Below are 18,659 nucleotides of genomic sequence, written 5' to 3'. Positions count from 1 at the left end.
GAAGAGGTACAGTTGATGTTTCAGGCCGAGACCCTTCGTCAGGACTAACTGAAACGTCGACTGTACCTCTTCCTAGAGATGCTGCCTGGCCTGCTGCGTTCACCAGCAACTTTGATGTGTGTTGCTTGAATTTGCAGCATCTGCAAAATTCCTCGTGCTTGAGGATTAAAAATGAACTAAGGAGCACCGTGGGTCAAAACAGATTGAACAATCTCACTCTAATGAGCATTGAACATGAACTTCCGCGTGAAACAGACCTTTCCAGTGTCGTCAACAAATTTGCTCATGCTAAGTCTAGAAAATCTAACTTTTAAATTGTAGTTTTGTTACTTCTGACATTTGAAATTGATACCTACATGTAAGTAATGCTATTACTGAAGTGTCAGGCATTTGTCATGTTATCTGGCTGTATAGCAAATGAAAAAATTGAATTACTTTACTATGCAAGTAAATAATTTATGTTTTAATACTTATACACATTTTTTTTTAAATTTAGGGCCCCTTTATAACATATGCTACAGGCCCCGCTCTAGCTTAATCTGGCCCTGACAGGAGAGCTGGTGAATGAAGACAGTGGGGGAGGTGGATGAGGCTGGGAATCTCCACACTCTCACCTCCGGGACAGATCCCCATGCTGAGCCCGGTGATAATTCCGGACGCTGCTCCTTACCCTGACCGATGAAGGTGAGTGTGAGGATGCTGGCCGCCCCCATGCCGCCGGCTCCAGCCGTTTCTAAGGAAACCCCCCTCCCCGAGGGAGGCGCACTCCACACCGCGTCACGCTTCGGGGTTCGTTGATCCCGCTCCCCGCGGGCCGCTTTCGTCCGTCCCGCTGTCGTCGTCGTCGGCTTGGCCTCTCGCCAAGGGCCTCGGCCGACAAACGGGCTCGGGCCTGCCGCGTTGCCTGGGAGACGGGGACGGCCTCGGTCGGTGCAGGAGCCAGCATGAAGTTTGCTGATGTCGTCCTGCTGTGCTCCGGCTTGGGTAAGACCCGTGTCCGGCTGAGTTCAGCAAATGGAGCATCCGCAATCAGCCTGGTGATCAGTCTGGGCCGAGTCTTGTCATAAACACCAGAAAGTCTGCAGATGCTGGAAATCCAAAACTAACACACGCAAGATGTTGGGAGGCAGCCAGCAGCTCTGAGGCAGCATCTATGGAAATAAATGAACAGTTGATTCATGTCAGCCAGGGAAATCTGAGGAAAAGTGCCAGGAATTGATTGTAAACTGAGGATTGGAGTCTAATGAAATCAGTAAGTGCCGGGGAAGAGGCTAGCAGGTCAAAGCATCTGCAGAATATTTTGTGTTTAAGGTTAGTAGGTCAGGGCACTATCAGTGGGAAGAGAAGTGTTCATGTTTGGTGTCTGGGACCCAACATTTTGCCTCACATCAGTGGTAGAGAAAACGTTGGAAACTGTTATTAAGTAGTTAATAGCGGGGTATTTAGAAAATCACCAATCAAGCAGGGTGAGCATGATTTTGTGAAAGGGAATCGTGACAATTTTCATGGAAGGCTTTAAGGATGTAACAGAGAGGGTGGATAGAAGGGAGCTTGCAGATGTCGCTTATGGGGATTTCTAGAAGCCTAACCCTTATAAAAGACAACACAAGATAGGGTACATGCAATATATTGATATTGATTAATTAATGGTTAATTAATAGGAATCAAGATTCTACATAGAGTCATAGTTATACAGCACAGAAACAGGCCCTTCACTTAACATACATGTCGGCCATTTATGTCAGTCATCCTTGAGCTAGTACCATTTATCTGTGCTTGGCCCACATCCTTTAAACTTTTGCAAAGCACATGCCATGTTAATGTCCATCAGACAGTGCAGTAGAATAAGGCTATTTGACCTATTGAGTACCTACCTCTATCACCTCCTCTGGCAGTTGTTCCACTTAGCCACTGCCCTCTGTGTGGAAAAGGTTACCCCTTCAAATCATTTCCCTTTCAGCTTAATCATGAGCCTTCTAGTTTTAAACTCCCTTACACTGGGGAAAAAAGACTAACTGTATTTATGCCCCTCATGATTTATAAATCCGTTCTTATGCTTCAGAGAAAGAAAAGGCCCAGCTGATCCAATCTTTCCTGATAACCCATGTCTTCCAGTCCTGGTAACATTCTTGTTAAACCTAAAATGTCTTTTACAAGATAGATGTTGAGATATTTTCACCAGTGGGAGAACTTCAAACAAGTGAGTTACCAAATAAGCGCTGGCCACTTAGAACCAAGAATTGAGGCTTAATGAGAAAGTAAGGAGGCATGGGATCCAAGGGGACATTGCTTTGCGGATCCAGAACTGGCTTGCCCACAGAAAGCAAAGAGTGGTTGTAGATGGGTCATATTCTGCATGGAGGTCCGTGACCAGTGGTGTGCCTCGGGGATCTGTTTTGGGACCCCTACTCTTCATGATGTTTGTAAATGACCTGGATGAGGAAGTGGAGGGATGGGTTAGTAAATTTGCTGATGAATAAACATAAAATGCTGTTTTGATAATGAAGTTGGCCTCTCTTCTCATCATGTGCCCAAACCATCTCCAACATTTCTTCGTGATGGTTTTGGCCGTGTCCTCTAGATGACATGGAAGGAGTAGGGTGTGGTTGCAGATTTTTCTTGGCCAGAATATGTGGGGGATATTCTGGAGGGCCATGTTCTGGAATAATGATATCTTGGGCAAGGTCATTCTCTGTCATGCATCAGCATTTGGACCCATGGACAGAACACAGCTCTGGTGCAGTTTTACCTTGGTGTAGACGCTTACTTGGCTGATCCCCGTACGTTGCTCACTGATCTGAAGACATTTCTAGCTTTGGTTAATCTGCAGTGGATATCGTCCTTGATCCCACCATTCTGCCAAATGATGCTGCCCAGGTAGGTGAACCTGCTGGTGCTGGGTAAGTAGATGCCATATACCTTGATGAGCAGAAGAGACTCGACATTCAGGGTTATGGTCATTTGGTAAATAGGAGGCCTTCAGAAGTGAAATTTTGAGAGTAGAAAGCTTGTCAGAATAAAAGGTAAAGATTGTAAATGTAGGGACCCCTGGTTTTCAAGAGGTATTTTGGCCCTGGTTAGGAATAAAAAAGGAGATGCATCACAGGTATAGGCTGAGAGGACAAATGAGGTACTTATGGAGTACAGGAAATGCAAGAGGACAGGTATGTAAGAAATCAGGAGGGCTAAAAGAAGGCATGAAGTTGGCCTAACAGATAAGGTGAAGGAGAATCTTGGAAGGTTCTACAGATATGGTCAGTGTCGGCATCAGAGGCCTACTGAAGTTTGGAGTATAAATATAAAAAGAGCAGACTTGGGAAAATCCAGTCTTTTTTCGGCTACTCAGGCACGGGTAGTGTGAGTATGGGTATTAGAGCCCTGTGGAAGTTGGGAGAGAGAGGATAAAAGAAGCAGATTCCGGCAAGACCAGTCTTTCAGGGCTGTACAGGCCTGGTAAGTGTTGGCAGCTGAAGCCTAAACACAGCAGTCAATAAAAGGCAGTTCAGCTCAAGTGGTGTAGCCATTGTTGGTGCAGCCAATGTGTAAGTATACCAGTGATCGAGTGGGAAGGCTTTGGCCTCTCCACCTATCTTTGTATTACCAGAGGCCAACCTGAAAACGCCCCTTTTATTCCCAATCACTATCTCCTGCCTGTTAGCCATTCCGATATCCATGCTAGTATCTTTTCCGTAACGTGATAATATTTTATCTTGCTGAACAGCCTCATGTGTGGCACCTTATCAAACACCTTCTGAAAATCTAAATAAATGATGTCCATAGTCTCTCCTTTGTCCACCTTCCTTGTTACTTCTTCGAAGAACTCTTAACAGATTTTCCAGGCAAGATTTCCCTTTACAGAAGTCATGCTGACTTTGACTTATTTTAGCATTTGTCTCCAAGTACCTTGGTACCTCATCTTTAATAACAGACTTCAACACTTTCCAAACCACTGAGGTTAGGCTAGCTGGCTGATAATTTCCTTTCTTTTGCTTTCCTCCCTTCTTAAAGAGTGGAGTGACATTTGTCTGAATCAAGTCATTCTTGACAGATCATGACCAATGCATAAGAACATAAGAAATAGGAGCAGGAGTAGGCCATCCGGCCCATCGAGCCTGCCCTACCATTCAATAAGATCATGGCTGATCAGTCTGTAAACTCAGCTCCATTTACCTGTCTTTTCTCCATAATCCTTAATTCTCTTCCTATATAAAAATCTATCTAACTGTTCCTTAAGTATATTTAATGAAGAAGCCTCAACTGCTTCCCTGGGCAGAGAATTCCAAAGATTCATGACTCTGGAAAAAACAGTTTGTTCTCATCTCCATCCTAAATCTTCTCCCCTGATTCTTGAGGCAATGTCCTGTAGTTCTAGTCTCACCTACCAATGAAACAACTGTCCTACTTCTATCTTATCTATCCCTTTCAAAATTTTGTATGTTTCTATAAGATCCCCTCTCATTCTTCTGAACTCCAGAGAGTATAGACCCAGGCGACTCAATCTCTCCTCATAGGTTAACCCCTTCAGCCCTGGAATCAACCTGGTGAACTTCCTCTGCACTGATTCCAAAGCCAGTATATCCTTCCTCAAGTATGGAGACCAGAACTGCACACAGTACTCCAGGTGCGGCCTCACCAGTACCCTGTTTAGTTGCAGCATGATCTCCCTGCTCTTAATTTCAATCCCTCTAGTGTTACGTGTCCACAGTTTTGTTTTCCTGGGAGTCCATAGTTTTGTTTCTGTGAGCGTTACCTTATGACATATGCTGACAGTATAAAAGAAATGTGGGCATAGTGCTGAGAGGGAGTTGAAGGAAAGAGAGAGAGAGTGAAGATTGCTGACTTCGAACTATCCTGGAACAGCTCACGATCGAGAAGGATAAGGTCTAATGCTTACCCATACCCAAAGGATTGGGTTAATCAGCGGCACACTGTGCATTCGAGAGACGTGTCTGTCCTTCGTATGATCCATGGGTGTGGATTTCGTTACAGTCACTTTGTGAAATCGCTCTTCGTGGACTTCGGAACAGTATTCCTCGGCTGGGATCTTCGGTAACCGTTTCTTCGTTCGCTAGCCGAGGAATCTTTGGGATTCATTGTGATCGCCTCGTCACTGCACTGTGAATCCACAAGTCTCTCCTCTCACCTATTTCGTGAATTACTGGGACTCTCTGAACTGCCACTTTAAGACTGCGTGAGTAAGATTTGTTTCAGAATGGGTTCTAAGTTTGACTGTAAGGGAGCTATAGACGCTTAACGCTGTTAACTTCTGTTTAAGAAAGTAGTTTATTATTTAATTTTCTATATTTTTGAGTAGATGTAAATAAATACAGTGGTTTTAATATTAAAACCCAACTCAATTTGTCATCACTTGCTGCTGGTACGTTACGAAATCGTAACACTAGCAATGAAGGCCAACATTCCGTTTGCCTTCTTAATAACCTGTTGTACCTGCAAGCCAACTTTTTGCGATTCATGCACAAGCACTCCCAAGTCCCTCTGCACAACAGCATACTGCAGTCTTTCACCATTAAATAATAATCTGCTTTTCTATTATTCCTTCCAAAGTGGATGATCTCGCATTTACCAATGTTGTATTCCATCTGCCAGACCTTGGCCCACTCACTTAACCTATCCGTAACCCTCTGCAGACTTTCCACATCCTCTGTACAATTTGATTTTCCACTCAGTTCAGTGTCATCAGCAAATTTTGCTACGCTACACTCAGTCCCCTCTTCCAAATCATCAATGTAAATGGTAAGCAGTTGTGGGCCCAGCACCGGCCCCTGCAGCACCCCACTCACCACAGACTGCCAACCGGAGAAATACCCATTTATACCAACTCTCTGCCTCTATTGGTTAACCAATACACTATCCATGCCAATACACTTCCTCTGACTCCATGCATCCGTATCTTATTTATAAGTCTCTTGTGTGGCATCTTATCAAACGCCTTCTGGAAATCCCAAGTATGAGACATCCACCTGTTCCCCTCTATCCACTGCACTCATTATGTCCTCAAAGAACTCCAGTAAATTTGTCAAACAGGACCTGCCCTTTCTGAATCCATGCTGCGTTTGCCTAATGCAGGGGTCCCCAACCTTTTTTTGCATTGCGGACCGGTTTCATATTGACAATATTCTTGCGGACCGGCCGACCTGGGGCGGGGGGTGGGGGGGTAGGGCTGCCAACGGACAAGAGTAGCAGTCAAATACGTTGTGTTTACCCAGAGAAAGACTACAATGACCATGAAGCCTTGCGCGGGCACCAGTGCGCATGGGTGTCAATTTTTTCCCTGCAAACCGTTTTGGCGATTCTGTGGGGGGGGGAAGGTTTAATCACGACCGGAATATCAGTTATAAGTGTCTAATACACTCAATTTTGTTTCTAAAAGGGTTTATCTAACGAATTTAATATTAAACACACAGCGCATATTTTCCTCCCAGGGATATAGTGATAAGTCAGTTATCAGGGGAGGACAGGGGAGCTTGAAGTAAGTGTTGAACGAACTTCCAGTAGAGGTGGTAGAGGCAGGTTCGATATTATCATTTAAAGAAAAATTGGATAGGTATATGGACAGGAAAGGAATGGAGGGTTATGGGCTGAGTGCATATATTTTCCTGTATGAACATGTAACATCATTGCAACACACCAATATCGCTGAATCAGTGGGAGCCCTGGGCTTGTTTTCCTGCAACAAGACGGTCCCATCAGGGGGTGATGGGAGATAGCAATACTCGAAAGGGGTTCCCTATGTCCAGTCTATTGCGCAATATCTCAGGATATTTAGACTTGACTTTGATCCGGAATGCCAGCAGAGATGTTATGTTGAACATACTTTTCAGCCCACTGTCATTTGCAAGCTCGAGCAGTTGATCTCCTTTCTGTGCTGACAGGAATGACGCGTGATAATGACCTCGCGTGCGTTCAAGCTCCACAATGGGCGTGACAGGAAACGAGGAAAGGTGCGGCTGACTCCTATCGCCAAATCAATCGTTTCCTTGCGGCCCAGTAGGGCATGCTCTGCGGCCCGGCACCGGTCCGCGGCCCGGTGGTTGGGGACCGCTGGTCTAATGGAACCACTCCTTTCTAAATGTTTCATTATTTCATACTTAATGACAGCTTCAGGGATTTTCCTGACTACAGATGTTAAGCTAACTGGCCTATAGTTGCCCATCTTTTGCCTACATCATTTTTTAAAAAGTGGTGTGACATTTACTGTCTTCCAATGTGCCAGGACCTGCCCAGAGTCTTGAGAGTTTTGATAAATGATTACAAACGCATCTACTGTAACCTCCGCCAATATCTTCAGCACCCTGGGATGCATCCCATCAGGACCAGGGGACTTATCTACCTTCAGGCCCCCTAGTTTGTTCATCACTATCTCTTTAGTGACTGTGATTTTATCGAGGTCCTCACCTCCCATTTCATCCATAACATCCTTCTTTGACATATTAGACGTGTCCTCCACCATGAAGACCGACACAAAATAGTCGTTCAATGCCTCAGCCATTTCCTTATCACCCAATATCAATTTCCCCTTGTCGTCTTCCAAGGGACCTACGTTGACTTTAGCCACCCTCTTCCGCTTTATATATTTATAAAAACTTTTGCTATCTGTTTTTATATTTTATGCTAATTTACTTTCATACTCTATCTTCCCTTTCCTTATTTCTTGTTTAGTTGTTCTCTGTTGGTTTTTAAAGTTTTCCCAATCCTCCAGTCTCCCACTACTCTTCGTGATTTTGTACATGAGCTTTTAATGCATCCATTGTCTCTTCAGCAAAACATCTGGCCAGGGGACTTATCCATCTTAAGACCTTTGAGTTTCTCTCACATTTTTTCCTTGGTAATAGAAACGGCACTCACTCCTGCTCTCTGACACTCATGGAGCTCTGGCACACTGCTAGTGTCATCCACCGTGAAGACAGATGTATCGTACCCATTAGATCATAAGATTTAGGAGCAGAAGTAGGCCATTCAGCCATCAAGTCTGCTCCGCCATTCGATCATGGGCTGATCCAATTCTTCCAGTTATCCTCACTCCCTTTGATGCCCTGGCTAATCAAGAACCTATCTATCTCTGCCTTAAATACACCCAATGACTTGGCTTCCACAGCCGGTCATGGCAACAAATTCCACAGATTTACCACCCTCTGACTAAAGTAATTTCTCTGCATCTCAGTTCTAAAATGACATCCTTCAATCCTGAAGTCGTGCCCTCTTGTTCTAGAATCCCCTACCATGAGAAATAACTTTGCTATATCTAATCTGTTCAGGCCTTGTAACATTCGGAATGTTTCTATGAGATCCCCCCTCATTCTCCTGAACTCCAGGGAATACAGCCCAGGAGCTGCCAGACGTTCCCCTCATACGGTAACCCTTTCATTCCTGGAATCATTCTCGTGAATCTTCTCTGAACCCTCTCCAATGTCAGTATATCCTTTCTAAAGAAAGGGTTTAACTGCCATTTCTTTCTCCCCCATTACTACCTCACAGCATCATTTTCTAGTAGTCCAAGATCAACTCTCACCTCCCTTTTTCTCTTTGTATAACCGAAAGATCTTTTGGTATCCTCCTTTATATTAATGGCTTGTCTGCCATCAAATTTCATGTTTTCCTATCTTATAGCTTTTTCAGTTGCCTTTTGTTGGATTTTAAAAGCTTCCCAATCATCCAACTTCCCACTCACTTTTGCTAACTTTCTGTCCTTTCCTTGGCTTTTATGCAGTCCTTACTTCTTTAATCAGCCATGGTTGCCGACCCCTGCCATTTGAAAATTTTTTCCTTTGTAGGACATATCTATCCTGCACCAGAAACTTCAGCTACCTCTGCTCTGCCATCATCCCTGCCAGTGTCCCCCTGCAATCCACCTGGGCAAGCTCCTTTCTCATGCCTCTGTAATTCCCTTTATTCCATTGCAATACTGATGTGTGTGATTTATGCTTCTCCCTCTCAAATTGCAGTATGAATTCAATCATTTTATGATCACTGCCTCCTGAGGGTTCATTTATGATCAGCTCCCTAATAAGATCTGGGTTATTACACAACACTGAATCCAAGATAGCCTTTCCCCAGGTGGGTTAAGCACAAACTGCTCTAAGAAGCCATCCCTTAGGCATTCAACAAATTTCCCCACCAACCTGATTCTCCCAATCTCCTTGCATATTGAAATCCCCCTTTACAATTGTGTCATTTCACTTATTACATGCCTTTTCCAGTTCCCTCGACAATCTCAACCTCACATCTTGGCTACTATTTGGAAGCCTATATATGATTCCAATGTTGGTTTTTATTCCCTTGCAGTTTCTAACTGTACCTACAAAGACTCAACATTCTCTGACCCAATGTCACCTCTTTCTACAGATGTAATTCTATCACTTACCAACAGAGCCACACCACCATCTATGCATGTTAAGCTCCTAACTATGGCCTTCTTTCAGCCATGATTCAGTGATGCCCACAATGTCACACTGACCAATCTCTAATCACGCCAAGTGTTCATCCGCCTTACTCCGAATGCTACGCTCAATTAAATACAGCTCCTTCCATCCTGCATTCTTTGCCCTTTTGAATTTTGTTCCTGTGGTACAATTTAATTCTTAGCTCTGTCTGCATTTCTGCCCAATCATGGGCTTGTCCTTCCTTACATTCATGTTACATGCATCCTCTGCTTGTAAACCTGCTGTCTCATCCTCAGCTCTATCATACTGATTCCCATCCCCCTGCCATATTGGTTTAAACTACTCCCGACTGCTCTAGTAAGTCTGCCCGCAAGAATATTGGTCCCCCTCGGATTCACGTGCAACCAATCCAGGTTGAATAGGTCCCAACTGCGCCAGAAGAGATCCCAATTATCCAGAAATCTGAATTCCTGCCCCCACTCTAATTCTTTAGCCATGCATTTATCTGCCACCTTATTCTATTCCTAGCCTCACTGTCGCATGGCACAGGCAGCAATCCTGAGATTGCTACCTTTGAGGTCCTGCTTCTCAGCTTCCTTCCTAACTCTCTGTATCCTTTTTTTCAGGATCTCCTCCCCTTTTCTTCCTGTGTTGTTGGTACCAATATGTACACAACTACTGGCAGCTCACCCTGCCTTTACAGGATACTGTCCAGAAACATCTTGGACCCTGGCACCTAGAAGGCAAACTGCCATCTGTGTTTCCTTTTGCATTAACAGAATTGCCTATCTGTCCTCCTAACTATAGAGTCCCCTATTACTGCTGCCATCCTCTTCTGTTTCCTACTCTTCTGAGCCACAGGGCCAGACTCAGGGCCAGAAGCATGGCCGCTGTTGTTTCCACCAGGTAGATTCCAACGCCCCCAGCAGTTCTCAGAATGGAGTGCTTATTGTTGAGGGGGACGGTCTCAGGTGTGCTCCCTACAATCTGACGTTCTCCCTTTCACCTCCTGACAGTCACCCATTTATCTGTCTCCTGTAGCTTTGGGGTGACTACCACCCTGCAGCTCCTGTCTATCAGTGCCTCACTTACATACCAAGTCAAACATCACTGAGATGCTGCTCCAGTTTCTTTAATACTGTGTCGAAGGAGCTGCTCCTCGATCCTCGATGCCCTGCCACGGATCTGGTTTGGATCTAAGGACTCAATATTTGGTTTGGATTGCTTGCATAATTTGTGTTTTTTTTCTTTTTCTTGCGCATCCAGTGTTGGTCTTGTATTTTTGTATTCATTTTTTTAAATTGGGTTCTTTCAGGTTTCTTGCTTTGATAACAAGTGTACTTTGAATCTTTGAAGTACCCTGAAACCATATCCTTAACAATTAACTCCAATATTTTCCCAACCATTGAGGTCTGACTAACCGGCCTATAATTTCCTTTTTTCTGCCTCTCTCTGTTCTTGAAGAGTGCTATTTACATTTTTCCAGTTTTCTGGAACTATTCCAGATTCAATTGATTCTTGTACAATCATTGCTAATGCCTCCACATTCACTTCAGCCACCTCTTTCAGAAACGTGGGGTGTACACCATCTGGTCCAGGTGACGTCTCCACCTTCAAACCTTTTAGCTTTCCTAGAACCTTCTCCCTAATAATGGCAACTGCACATATGTTTGACTCCAGACACTCTGGAACATCTGCCATACTGCCAGTATCTTCCACAGTGAAGACTGATGCAAAATTCTTACTCAGCTAGTCCAATCACTAACAAGAGAAAATCTGCAGATGCTAGAAGTCCAAGCAACACACACAAAATGCTGGAGGAACTCAGAAGGCCTGGCAACAGCTATGGAAAGGAGTCCACTCATCTCTCTTTTACACTTTATGTATCTGAAGAAACTTTCGTATCCCCTTTAGCTTACTTTCGTATTCCATCTTTCTTTCCTTAATGACTTTTTTAGTTGCCTTTGATTAGTTTTTAAAAGCTTCCCAATCCTCCAACTTCCCACTAATTTTTGCTGTATTATATGCCCTCTCTTTTGCTTTACTGTTGGCTTTGACTTATCTTGTTAGCCACGATTGTGTCATCTTGCTTTCAGAATACTTCTTCCTCTTCAGGATGTACAGTATATATCTAGTGCCTCCCTCATGGCTTCCTGAAATTCCAGCCATTGTTGCTCTGCTGTCATTCCTGCCAGTGTTCTTTCCCAATGAATTTTGGCTAACTCCTTTATCATACCTCTGTAATTCCCTTTAATCCACAGATACACCTAACGTTTGCTCCTGTATCTCAAATTTCAGGGTGAATGCGATCAAATTATGATCACATGTCCCTAAGAGTTATTTTACCTTAAGCTCTCTAATGAACTCTAGCTCTAAAAAGCCTTCTTGTAGACATTCTAGAAATTCTCCTTCTTGGGATCGAACTGCAACCCAATTAACTTGTACATTGAACTCCCCCATGACTATTGCAACATTTGGCATACATTTCAATCTCCCATTGTTTTAGTTTGTTGACTACATTCTTACTACTGTTTGAGTAACTCCCAGTCGGGTCCTTTTTCACTTGCAGTTTCTTAGCTCTACCCACAATGACTCAACACCTTTTGACTCTATGTAGATATTTCTCAGAGAGTTGTGAATCTCTAGACATTCTTTGACCTTAAAGATGGTGTAGGAGAGATCATTAGAGGAACGAAGGGTTGAGGGATTTAAATCTGGTAAAGAATAGCCATATTGATTAGCTGGAGTTAGATCAGTAGAAAACCAATAGAATCAATAGGTGGGGTGAGGCAAACTTGAGCTCAATAAAAATTTACTGATTGACAAATCAAACTGTAAAGAATCATATGAGAGCTACTATATTTTTATCAATTAACAGAGCATAAGGGAGTGACTAGTGGTGCCCCTTAGGGGGACCGCTGCTTTTCACATTGTTTGTCAATGACTTAGATAGTGGAATTAATGCTTTGTAGCAAAGTTTGCGGATGATACGAGATAGGTGGAGGGGTAGGTGGTGCTAGGGAAGCAAAGCAATTGTAGCAGGACTGAGACAAATTGGAAGAATGGGCAAAAAAGTGGCAATGTTTGGAAATGTACGATGAACAATAATTGGGACTATTATCTAAATGGGGAGAAGGTTCAAACACCAAAGGTGCAGAGGGACTTAGGAGTCTTCATACAAGACTCCCAGAAGGTTAATTTACAGGTTGAGTCTGTGGTAAAGAAGGCAAATGCAATGTTGGCATCTATTTCATGGGGAATAGAATATAAAAACAATGAAATAATGCTGAAGCTTTATAAGACACTAGTCAGGCTACACTTGGAGTATTGTCAACAGTTTTGGGCCCCTTATCTCAAAAAGAATGTGCTGTCAATGGAGATAGTTCACGAGGTTGATTCCAGGAATGAAGAGGAGTGTTTGGCGGCTTTGGGCCTGTACTCACTGGAATTTAGAAGAATGTGGGGGGATCTCATTGAAACCTACCAAATGTTAAAAGGTCTAGATAGGGTGGAGGTGGAGAGGATGTTTCCTATGGTCAGGGTATGCAGAAGAAGAGAGCACAGCCTCAGAATTTACGGGCGACCCTTTAGAACAGAGGTAAGGAGGCATTCTTTTGGCCAGAGAGTATCAAGTTTGTGGAATGCTCTGGTACAGACTGTGGTGGAGGCCAAGTCCATGACCATATTTGAGGAAGAAGTTGATCGTTTCCTGATCGCTCAGGGCATCAAAGGATATGGTGAGAAGGCAGGTGTATGGGGGTGAATGGGATCTATGTCTTATAGTCTTAAGTGTACCAGAGAGAATTTGTGGGTTCAAGGGATTTGGTGAGGATATTGGTGGGCAAGGGAAACCGGTGACCTTGAGAACTGCAGTTGTAGAATACTCATCATATTCTGAAGGTACTCAGCAGGTCAGGCAGCATCCATGGAGGGAAATAAACAGAGACTGCTTCAGGCTGACACCCTTCATCAGAATTCATAGGTGATGCCTAACCTGCAGAGTCAAATCAGTGTTTTGTGTGTATTGCTCCAGATTTCCAGTGTCTGCAGAACCTCTTGTTTAAATGGTCAACTGGTGCCGGGAGAACTGGTGACTGGGGAGTGAACTGGTCACTGCGACGAATTGGGGAACTGGTGACTGGGTCAACTAGTCGCCAGAACAAACTGGATAACTGGTGAACTGGTGGCCGGGGGAGGAAATGGTGACCTTGGGAATTAGACCATTTCTGTGGACCAAGACGAAACAAGAGTATGTGACTGCCAGCCATCTAAACTCTACTACTCCTTTCTTGCAGGAATTTTAGATGGAGCCTCTTTACCACACAAATATTCCACTGTTTTGCTATCTGCTTTACCAAGAGAAGTAATGGAAAGGGACAATGTGAGGCAATGGGAGTACATCACTCCAACTTCAAAATATGATGGGAGTTCAGAGGCTGATCAAGTGAAGGTAAATTCAAGCAGAAAGTCTCCTTCAGTCAATGAAGTCCAGTTGAGAAGTTACAATGGTTCCATGCAAAGAGAATCTTCAATCCTTATAGGTACGTTCCCACCTCATAATTCCACATTGATAAGGTCATAGTGTCAGAGACGTACAGCATAGATACAGGCCATGCCAAAAATCATGTAATCTGGCTAAACCCACTGACCTGTACTGGCACCATCGCCTTCAGTACCCCTACAATTCATGTACCTATCCTAACTTCTCTTAAACATTGAAATCGAGCTCACGTGGACCAATTGTGCTGGCAGCTCATTCCACACTCTCACATGTCTCTCAGTGAAGAAATTTCCCTTCATGTTCCCCTTAAACTTCTCACCTTTCACCCTTAAACCATGACCTCTGGTTGTAGTTGTACCTAACCTCCGTGGAAAAAGCGTGCCTGCATTTACCCTATTTCTGCCCCTCATTATTTTGTATACCTCTATCAAATCTCTCAATCTTCTACATTCTAAAGAACAGTCCTAACCTAGTCAATCTTGTAACTCAGGACTTCCAGACCCGGCAACATCCTTGTGAATTTTCTTTGCATTCTTTCAGCTTTGTTTACATCTTTCTTGCAGGTTGGTGACCAAAACTGTACACAATATTCAAGATTCAGCCTCACCAGCGTCTTATACAACTTCAACATAACATACCATATTCTGTACTCAATACATTGAGTTATAAAGTCCAATGGACCAAAAGCATTCTTTACAACCCTATCTACTTGTGACGCCACTTTCAACAAACGATGTACCTGTATTCCCAGATCCTGTTGTTCTACCACACTCCTCAGTGCCCCATTGTTGACTGTAGAAGACCTACCATAAAACACGCACTTTGGTGGAAGAAATAAACAGACAGAGTATTATTTATATGGGGAAAGAATCCAATATTCAGAGATGCAAAGGGACTTGGGAGTCCTTGTGCAGGATACCTTAAAGGTTATCCTCCAGGTTGAGTCGGTGGTGAAGAAGGCGAATGCAATGTTGGCATTCATTTCTAGAGGTATAGAATATAAGAGCAGGGATGTGATGTTGAGGCTCTACAAGGCACTCATGAGACCACACGAAGTATTGTGTGTAGCTTTGGGCTTCTTATTTTAGAAAGGATATACTGACATTGGAGCGAGTTCAGAGAAGATTCACGAGAATAATTCCAGGATTGAAAGGATTTCTTTATGAGGAATGTCTGGCAGCTTTTGGGCTGTATTCCCTGAAGTTCAGGAGAATGAGGGGGGATCTCATAGAAACATTCCTAATGTTAAAAGGCCTAAAGAGATTAGATATTTCCCATGGTAGGGGAGTCTAGGACAAGAAGGCACGACTTCAAGATTGAAGGATATCCATTTAGAACAGAGATGTGGAGAAATTACTTTAGTCAGAAGGTGATAAATCTGTGGAATTTATTGCCACGAGCGGCTGTGGAGGCCAAGTCATTGGGTGTATTTAAGGGAGAGATAGGTTCTTGATTAGCCAGGGTATCAATGGGAATGGGGAGAAGGCAGAGGAGTGGGGATGACTGGGAGAATTGAATCAGCCCATGATTGAGTGGTGGGGAAGACTCGATGGGCTGAATGGCCTATTCCTGCTCCTGTATCTTATGGTCTTACTCTAGTTGTTCCTATCGAAGTGCAAAATTTCACAGCTGTCTGCGTTAAAGTCCATCCTCCATTTTTCAGTCCATTTTTTAGCTGTTGCAGATCCCTCAGCAAGCCATGATATCCTCCATCACTGTCCACTACATCCCCTCCAACCTTGGAGTCATCTGCAAGCTTGCTGATCCAATGAACCCCCACATTATCATCTAGATCATCATAGATGTCAAACAACAAAGGACCCAGCACCAATCCCTGCGGCACACCAGATCTCCAGTCAGAGAGGCAACCCACTATGACTGCTCCCACAAACCCAATGTCTAATCCCAATTTGCATCCTCATCCTGAATAGAACATAGAACATAGAATAATACAGCACAGTACAGGCCCTTCGGCCCACAATGTTGTGCCGACCCTCAAACCCTGCCTCCCATATAACCCCCCACCTTAAATTCCTCCATATACCTGTCTAGTAGTCTCTTAAACTTCACCAGTGTATCTGCCTCCACCACTGACTCAGGCAGTGCATTCCACGCACCAACCACTCTCTGAGTAAAAAACCTTCCTCTACTATACCCTTTGAACTTCCCACCCCTTACCTTAAAGCCATGTCCTCTTGTATTGAGCAGTGGTGCCCTGGGGAAGAGGTGCTGGCTATCCACTCTATCTATTCCTCTTATTATCTTGTACACCTCTATCATGTCTCCTCTCATCCTCCTTCTCTCCAAAGAGTAAAGCCTAGCTCCCTTAATCTCTGATCATAATGCATACTCTCTAAACCAGGAAGCATCCTGGTAAATCTCCTCTGTACCCTTTCCAATACTCCACATCCTTCCTATAGTGAGGTGCAACTGAATGCCACATGACTGAACCTTCTTGACCAGGTTCCCATGAGGGACCTTGACAAATCATTTGCTGAAGTCCATGTAGACAACATCCATTCCCTTCCCTTCTTCCACTTTCCTGGCATTTGTCAGACATGACCTACCATGCACAAGGCCATGCTGACTGTCCTTAATCAGTCTATCCAAATACTTCTTTATCTAGTTCCTGAGAATATCTTTTCCACAACTGATGTCAGACTCACTGGCCTACCTGTATAGTTTTCTGACTTCTGTTTAGAGCCTTTTTTAAACAGCAGAACATCATTGACTATCCTCCAATCATCTGGTACCTGTTCTCTCACTGAGGATGTTTTAAATATCTCTGTTAGTGCCCTGGCAACTAACGCATTTGCACGTAGGATCCAAGGGAACACCTTGTAAGGCCCTGAGGATTCATTCATTCTGATTTGTCTAGGGTAGCAAACACCTCCTCCTCTGTAATCTGTACAGAGTCCATGAAGTTTGTGCTGCTTTGCCTCACTTCTATAGACTCTGGATCCATGCCCTGAGTAAACATGCAAGTAATGCATGCACAAACAAGAGTGAATCTGCAGATGCTGGAAATCCAAGCAATACACATGAAACGCTGGAGGAACTCAGCAGGCCAATCAGAATCTATGGAAAAGAGTACAGTCGACATTTCGGGATGAGAATCTTCAGCAGGATTGCAGTAGAGTTAAAAGGTGGGTGGAGGGGAGGGGGAAACATAAGGTGATAGGTGAAACCAGGAGGGTAAGTGGTGAAGTAAAAAGCTGGGAAGTTGATTGGTAAACCAGCGCGATGGTAAAAGAGATAGTGTTGTGGTCACTACCTCCAAAATGTTCTCCACTGAGAGATCTGTCATCTGACCAGGTTCATTTCCCAATACCAGAACAAGTACAGCCTCTCCTCTAGTTGGCTTATCTACATATTGTGTCAGGAAACCATTCTGAACACACCTAACAACTTGTAGCTCAGATCAGTACAAAGAGGTATGATTTAGTGGCCATTACAGAGATGTGGTTGCATGGTTGAGAGGAATGGGAATTAAATATCCAAGGATATCAGGTAATAAGGAAGGATGGGCAGGAAGATAAGGAGGAGGAAGATAAGATCTAAGGAGCAGAATATTGAATCCATGGGTAGAGATTAGGAATAGTAAAGGGGAAAAAAATTCACTGGTGGGAGTTGTCTATCATCACTGAATAATAACATTACTGTAGCACAGGCAACAAACAGAGAAATATCTGAGGCATGTAAGAATGGAGCAGCAGTTACATGGGGGACTTTAACTTGCACATAGATTGGGTGAATCAAGTTGGTCAAGGCAGTCTTGAGAATGCATTTGTGATGGCTTTCTTGAGCAGCATGTTGCTGAAATTACAAGGGAACTTGCTCTCTTAGATCTGGTCCTGTGCAACGAGACAGGTAAAATTAGCAATCTTGTAGTTAGGAATCCTCTTGGAAAGAGTTTCTGTTACAAATGGAGGGTGCAATAGTTCAATCTAAAACCAGTGTATTATGTCTAAATAATGGAGACTACAATGGGATGAGGGCGCTTTTGGCTAGTGTAGACTGGGAACTCAGGCTATATGGTGGGTCAGTTGAGGAACATTGGAAGATTTTTTCCAGTGCATATTAAAAGTATATTCCAGTTAAAAGCAAAGGTGGGGAGAGCCAGACTTGGATAACTAAGTGTAACGCTCAGATATATTGGCTCGTATATGTCCAGGTTAAGTCCCGCCCAGCACCTGCCTGAGCGCTTCCCACGGAGTCGGTCTCTGCACCACTGCCGCCCGAATCAGTCCCAAACATCAATCGTCAGCCAGCACACCCAGTACGTTTTACCAAATACACTTTATAGATATTACTAAGTCTATGACATTAATATAGAATGACATTAATATAGATACAGAAAAGGAAGTAATGAAAAAAAATGCGCCAGACTTATCAAAGTCCAAGTTCTTCGTGCACAACTGTTGGAGCTCAATCGATTCCTGACGACCACCCGGATCCTGTCGACTCACGGCTTGGGACCACCCGGAGTGATCGACCGGAGCCTTTCTGCACGTCCACCGTCCTCCCCGTCTCTCCTCTGACTCCCCGCCAAAAACCCCGTCCACCATCCTCCTCGTCTCTCCTCCAACTCCCCGTCTCTCCACCGTCCTCCCCGTCTCTCCTCCAACTCCCCGTCTCTCCGCCGTCCTCCCCGTCTCTCCGCCGTCCTCCCCGTCTCTCCTCCGACTCCCCATCTCTCCTCCGTCCTCCCCGTCTCTCCTCCGACTCCCCGTCACTCCTCCGACTCCCCGCCAAAA

General features: G+C 44.1%; 2 protein-coding genes across 7 annotated transcripts in view; one reads left to right on the top strand and one right to left on the bottom strand.

Moving 5' to 3' along the window:
• LOC134346070 (hepatic and glial cell adhesion molecule-like) overlaps window positions 1-804 on the bottom strand; it is a 91,303-nt gene extending 90,499 nt beyond the window's left edge. For 4 of the 5 annotated variants that reach the window (XM_063047367.1, XM_063047371.1, XM_063047370.1 and 1 more), the window contains exon 1: window positions 671-804. In XM_063047367.1, the coding sequence (XP_062903437.1) occupies window positions 671-713 (43 nt within the window). In that variant the 5' untranslated portion in view covers window positions 714-804. Of the gene's footprint in view, window positions 1-614 lie in introns of all 5 variants that reach the window. The other variant, XM_063047369.1, reaches the window with a different exon arrangement.
• An 80-nt stretch (window positions 805-884) lies between these two features.
• The window catches only part of LOC134346071 (uncharacterized), a 208,762-nt gene continuing 190,987 nt past the window's right edge, over window positions 885-18,659 (top strand). For both annotated transcript variants that reach the window (XM_063047373.1, XM_063047372.1), the window contains exons 1-2: window positions 885-984; window positions 13,697-13,942. In XM_063047373.1, the coding sequence (XP_062903443.1) occupies window positions 945-984; window positions 13,697-13,942 (286 nt within the window). In that variant the 5' untranslated portion in view covers window positions 885-944. The remainder of the gene's footprint in view (window positions 985-13,696; window positions 13,943-18,659) is intronic.

Source organism: Mobula hypostoma, chromosome 5, assembly GCF_963921235.1.
Source record: "Mobula hypostoma chromosome 5, sMobHyp1.1, whole genome shotgun sequence".
Lineage (NCBI taxonomy): Eukaryota > Metazoa > Chordata > Chondrichthyes > Myliobatiformes > Myliobatidae > Mobula > Mobula hypostoma.
The sequence above is the reverse complement of the archived record's forward strand: the minus strand, read 5'-3'. Positions and strand labels throughout refer to the sequence as shown.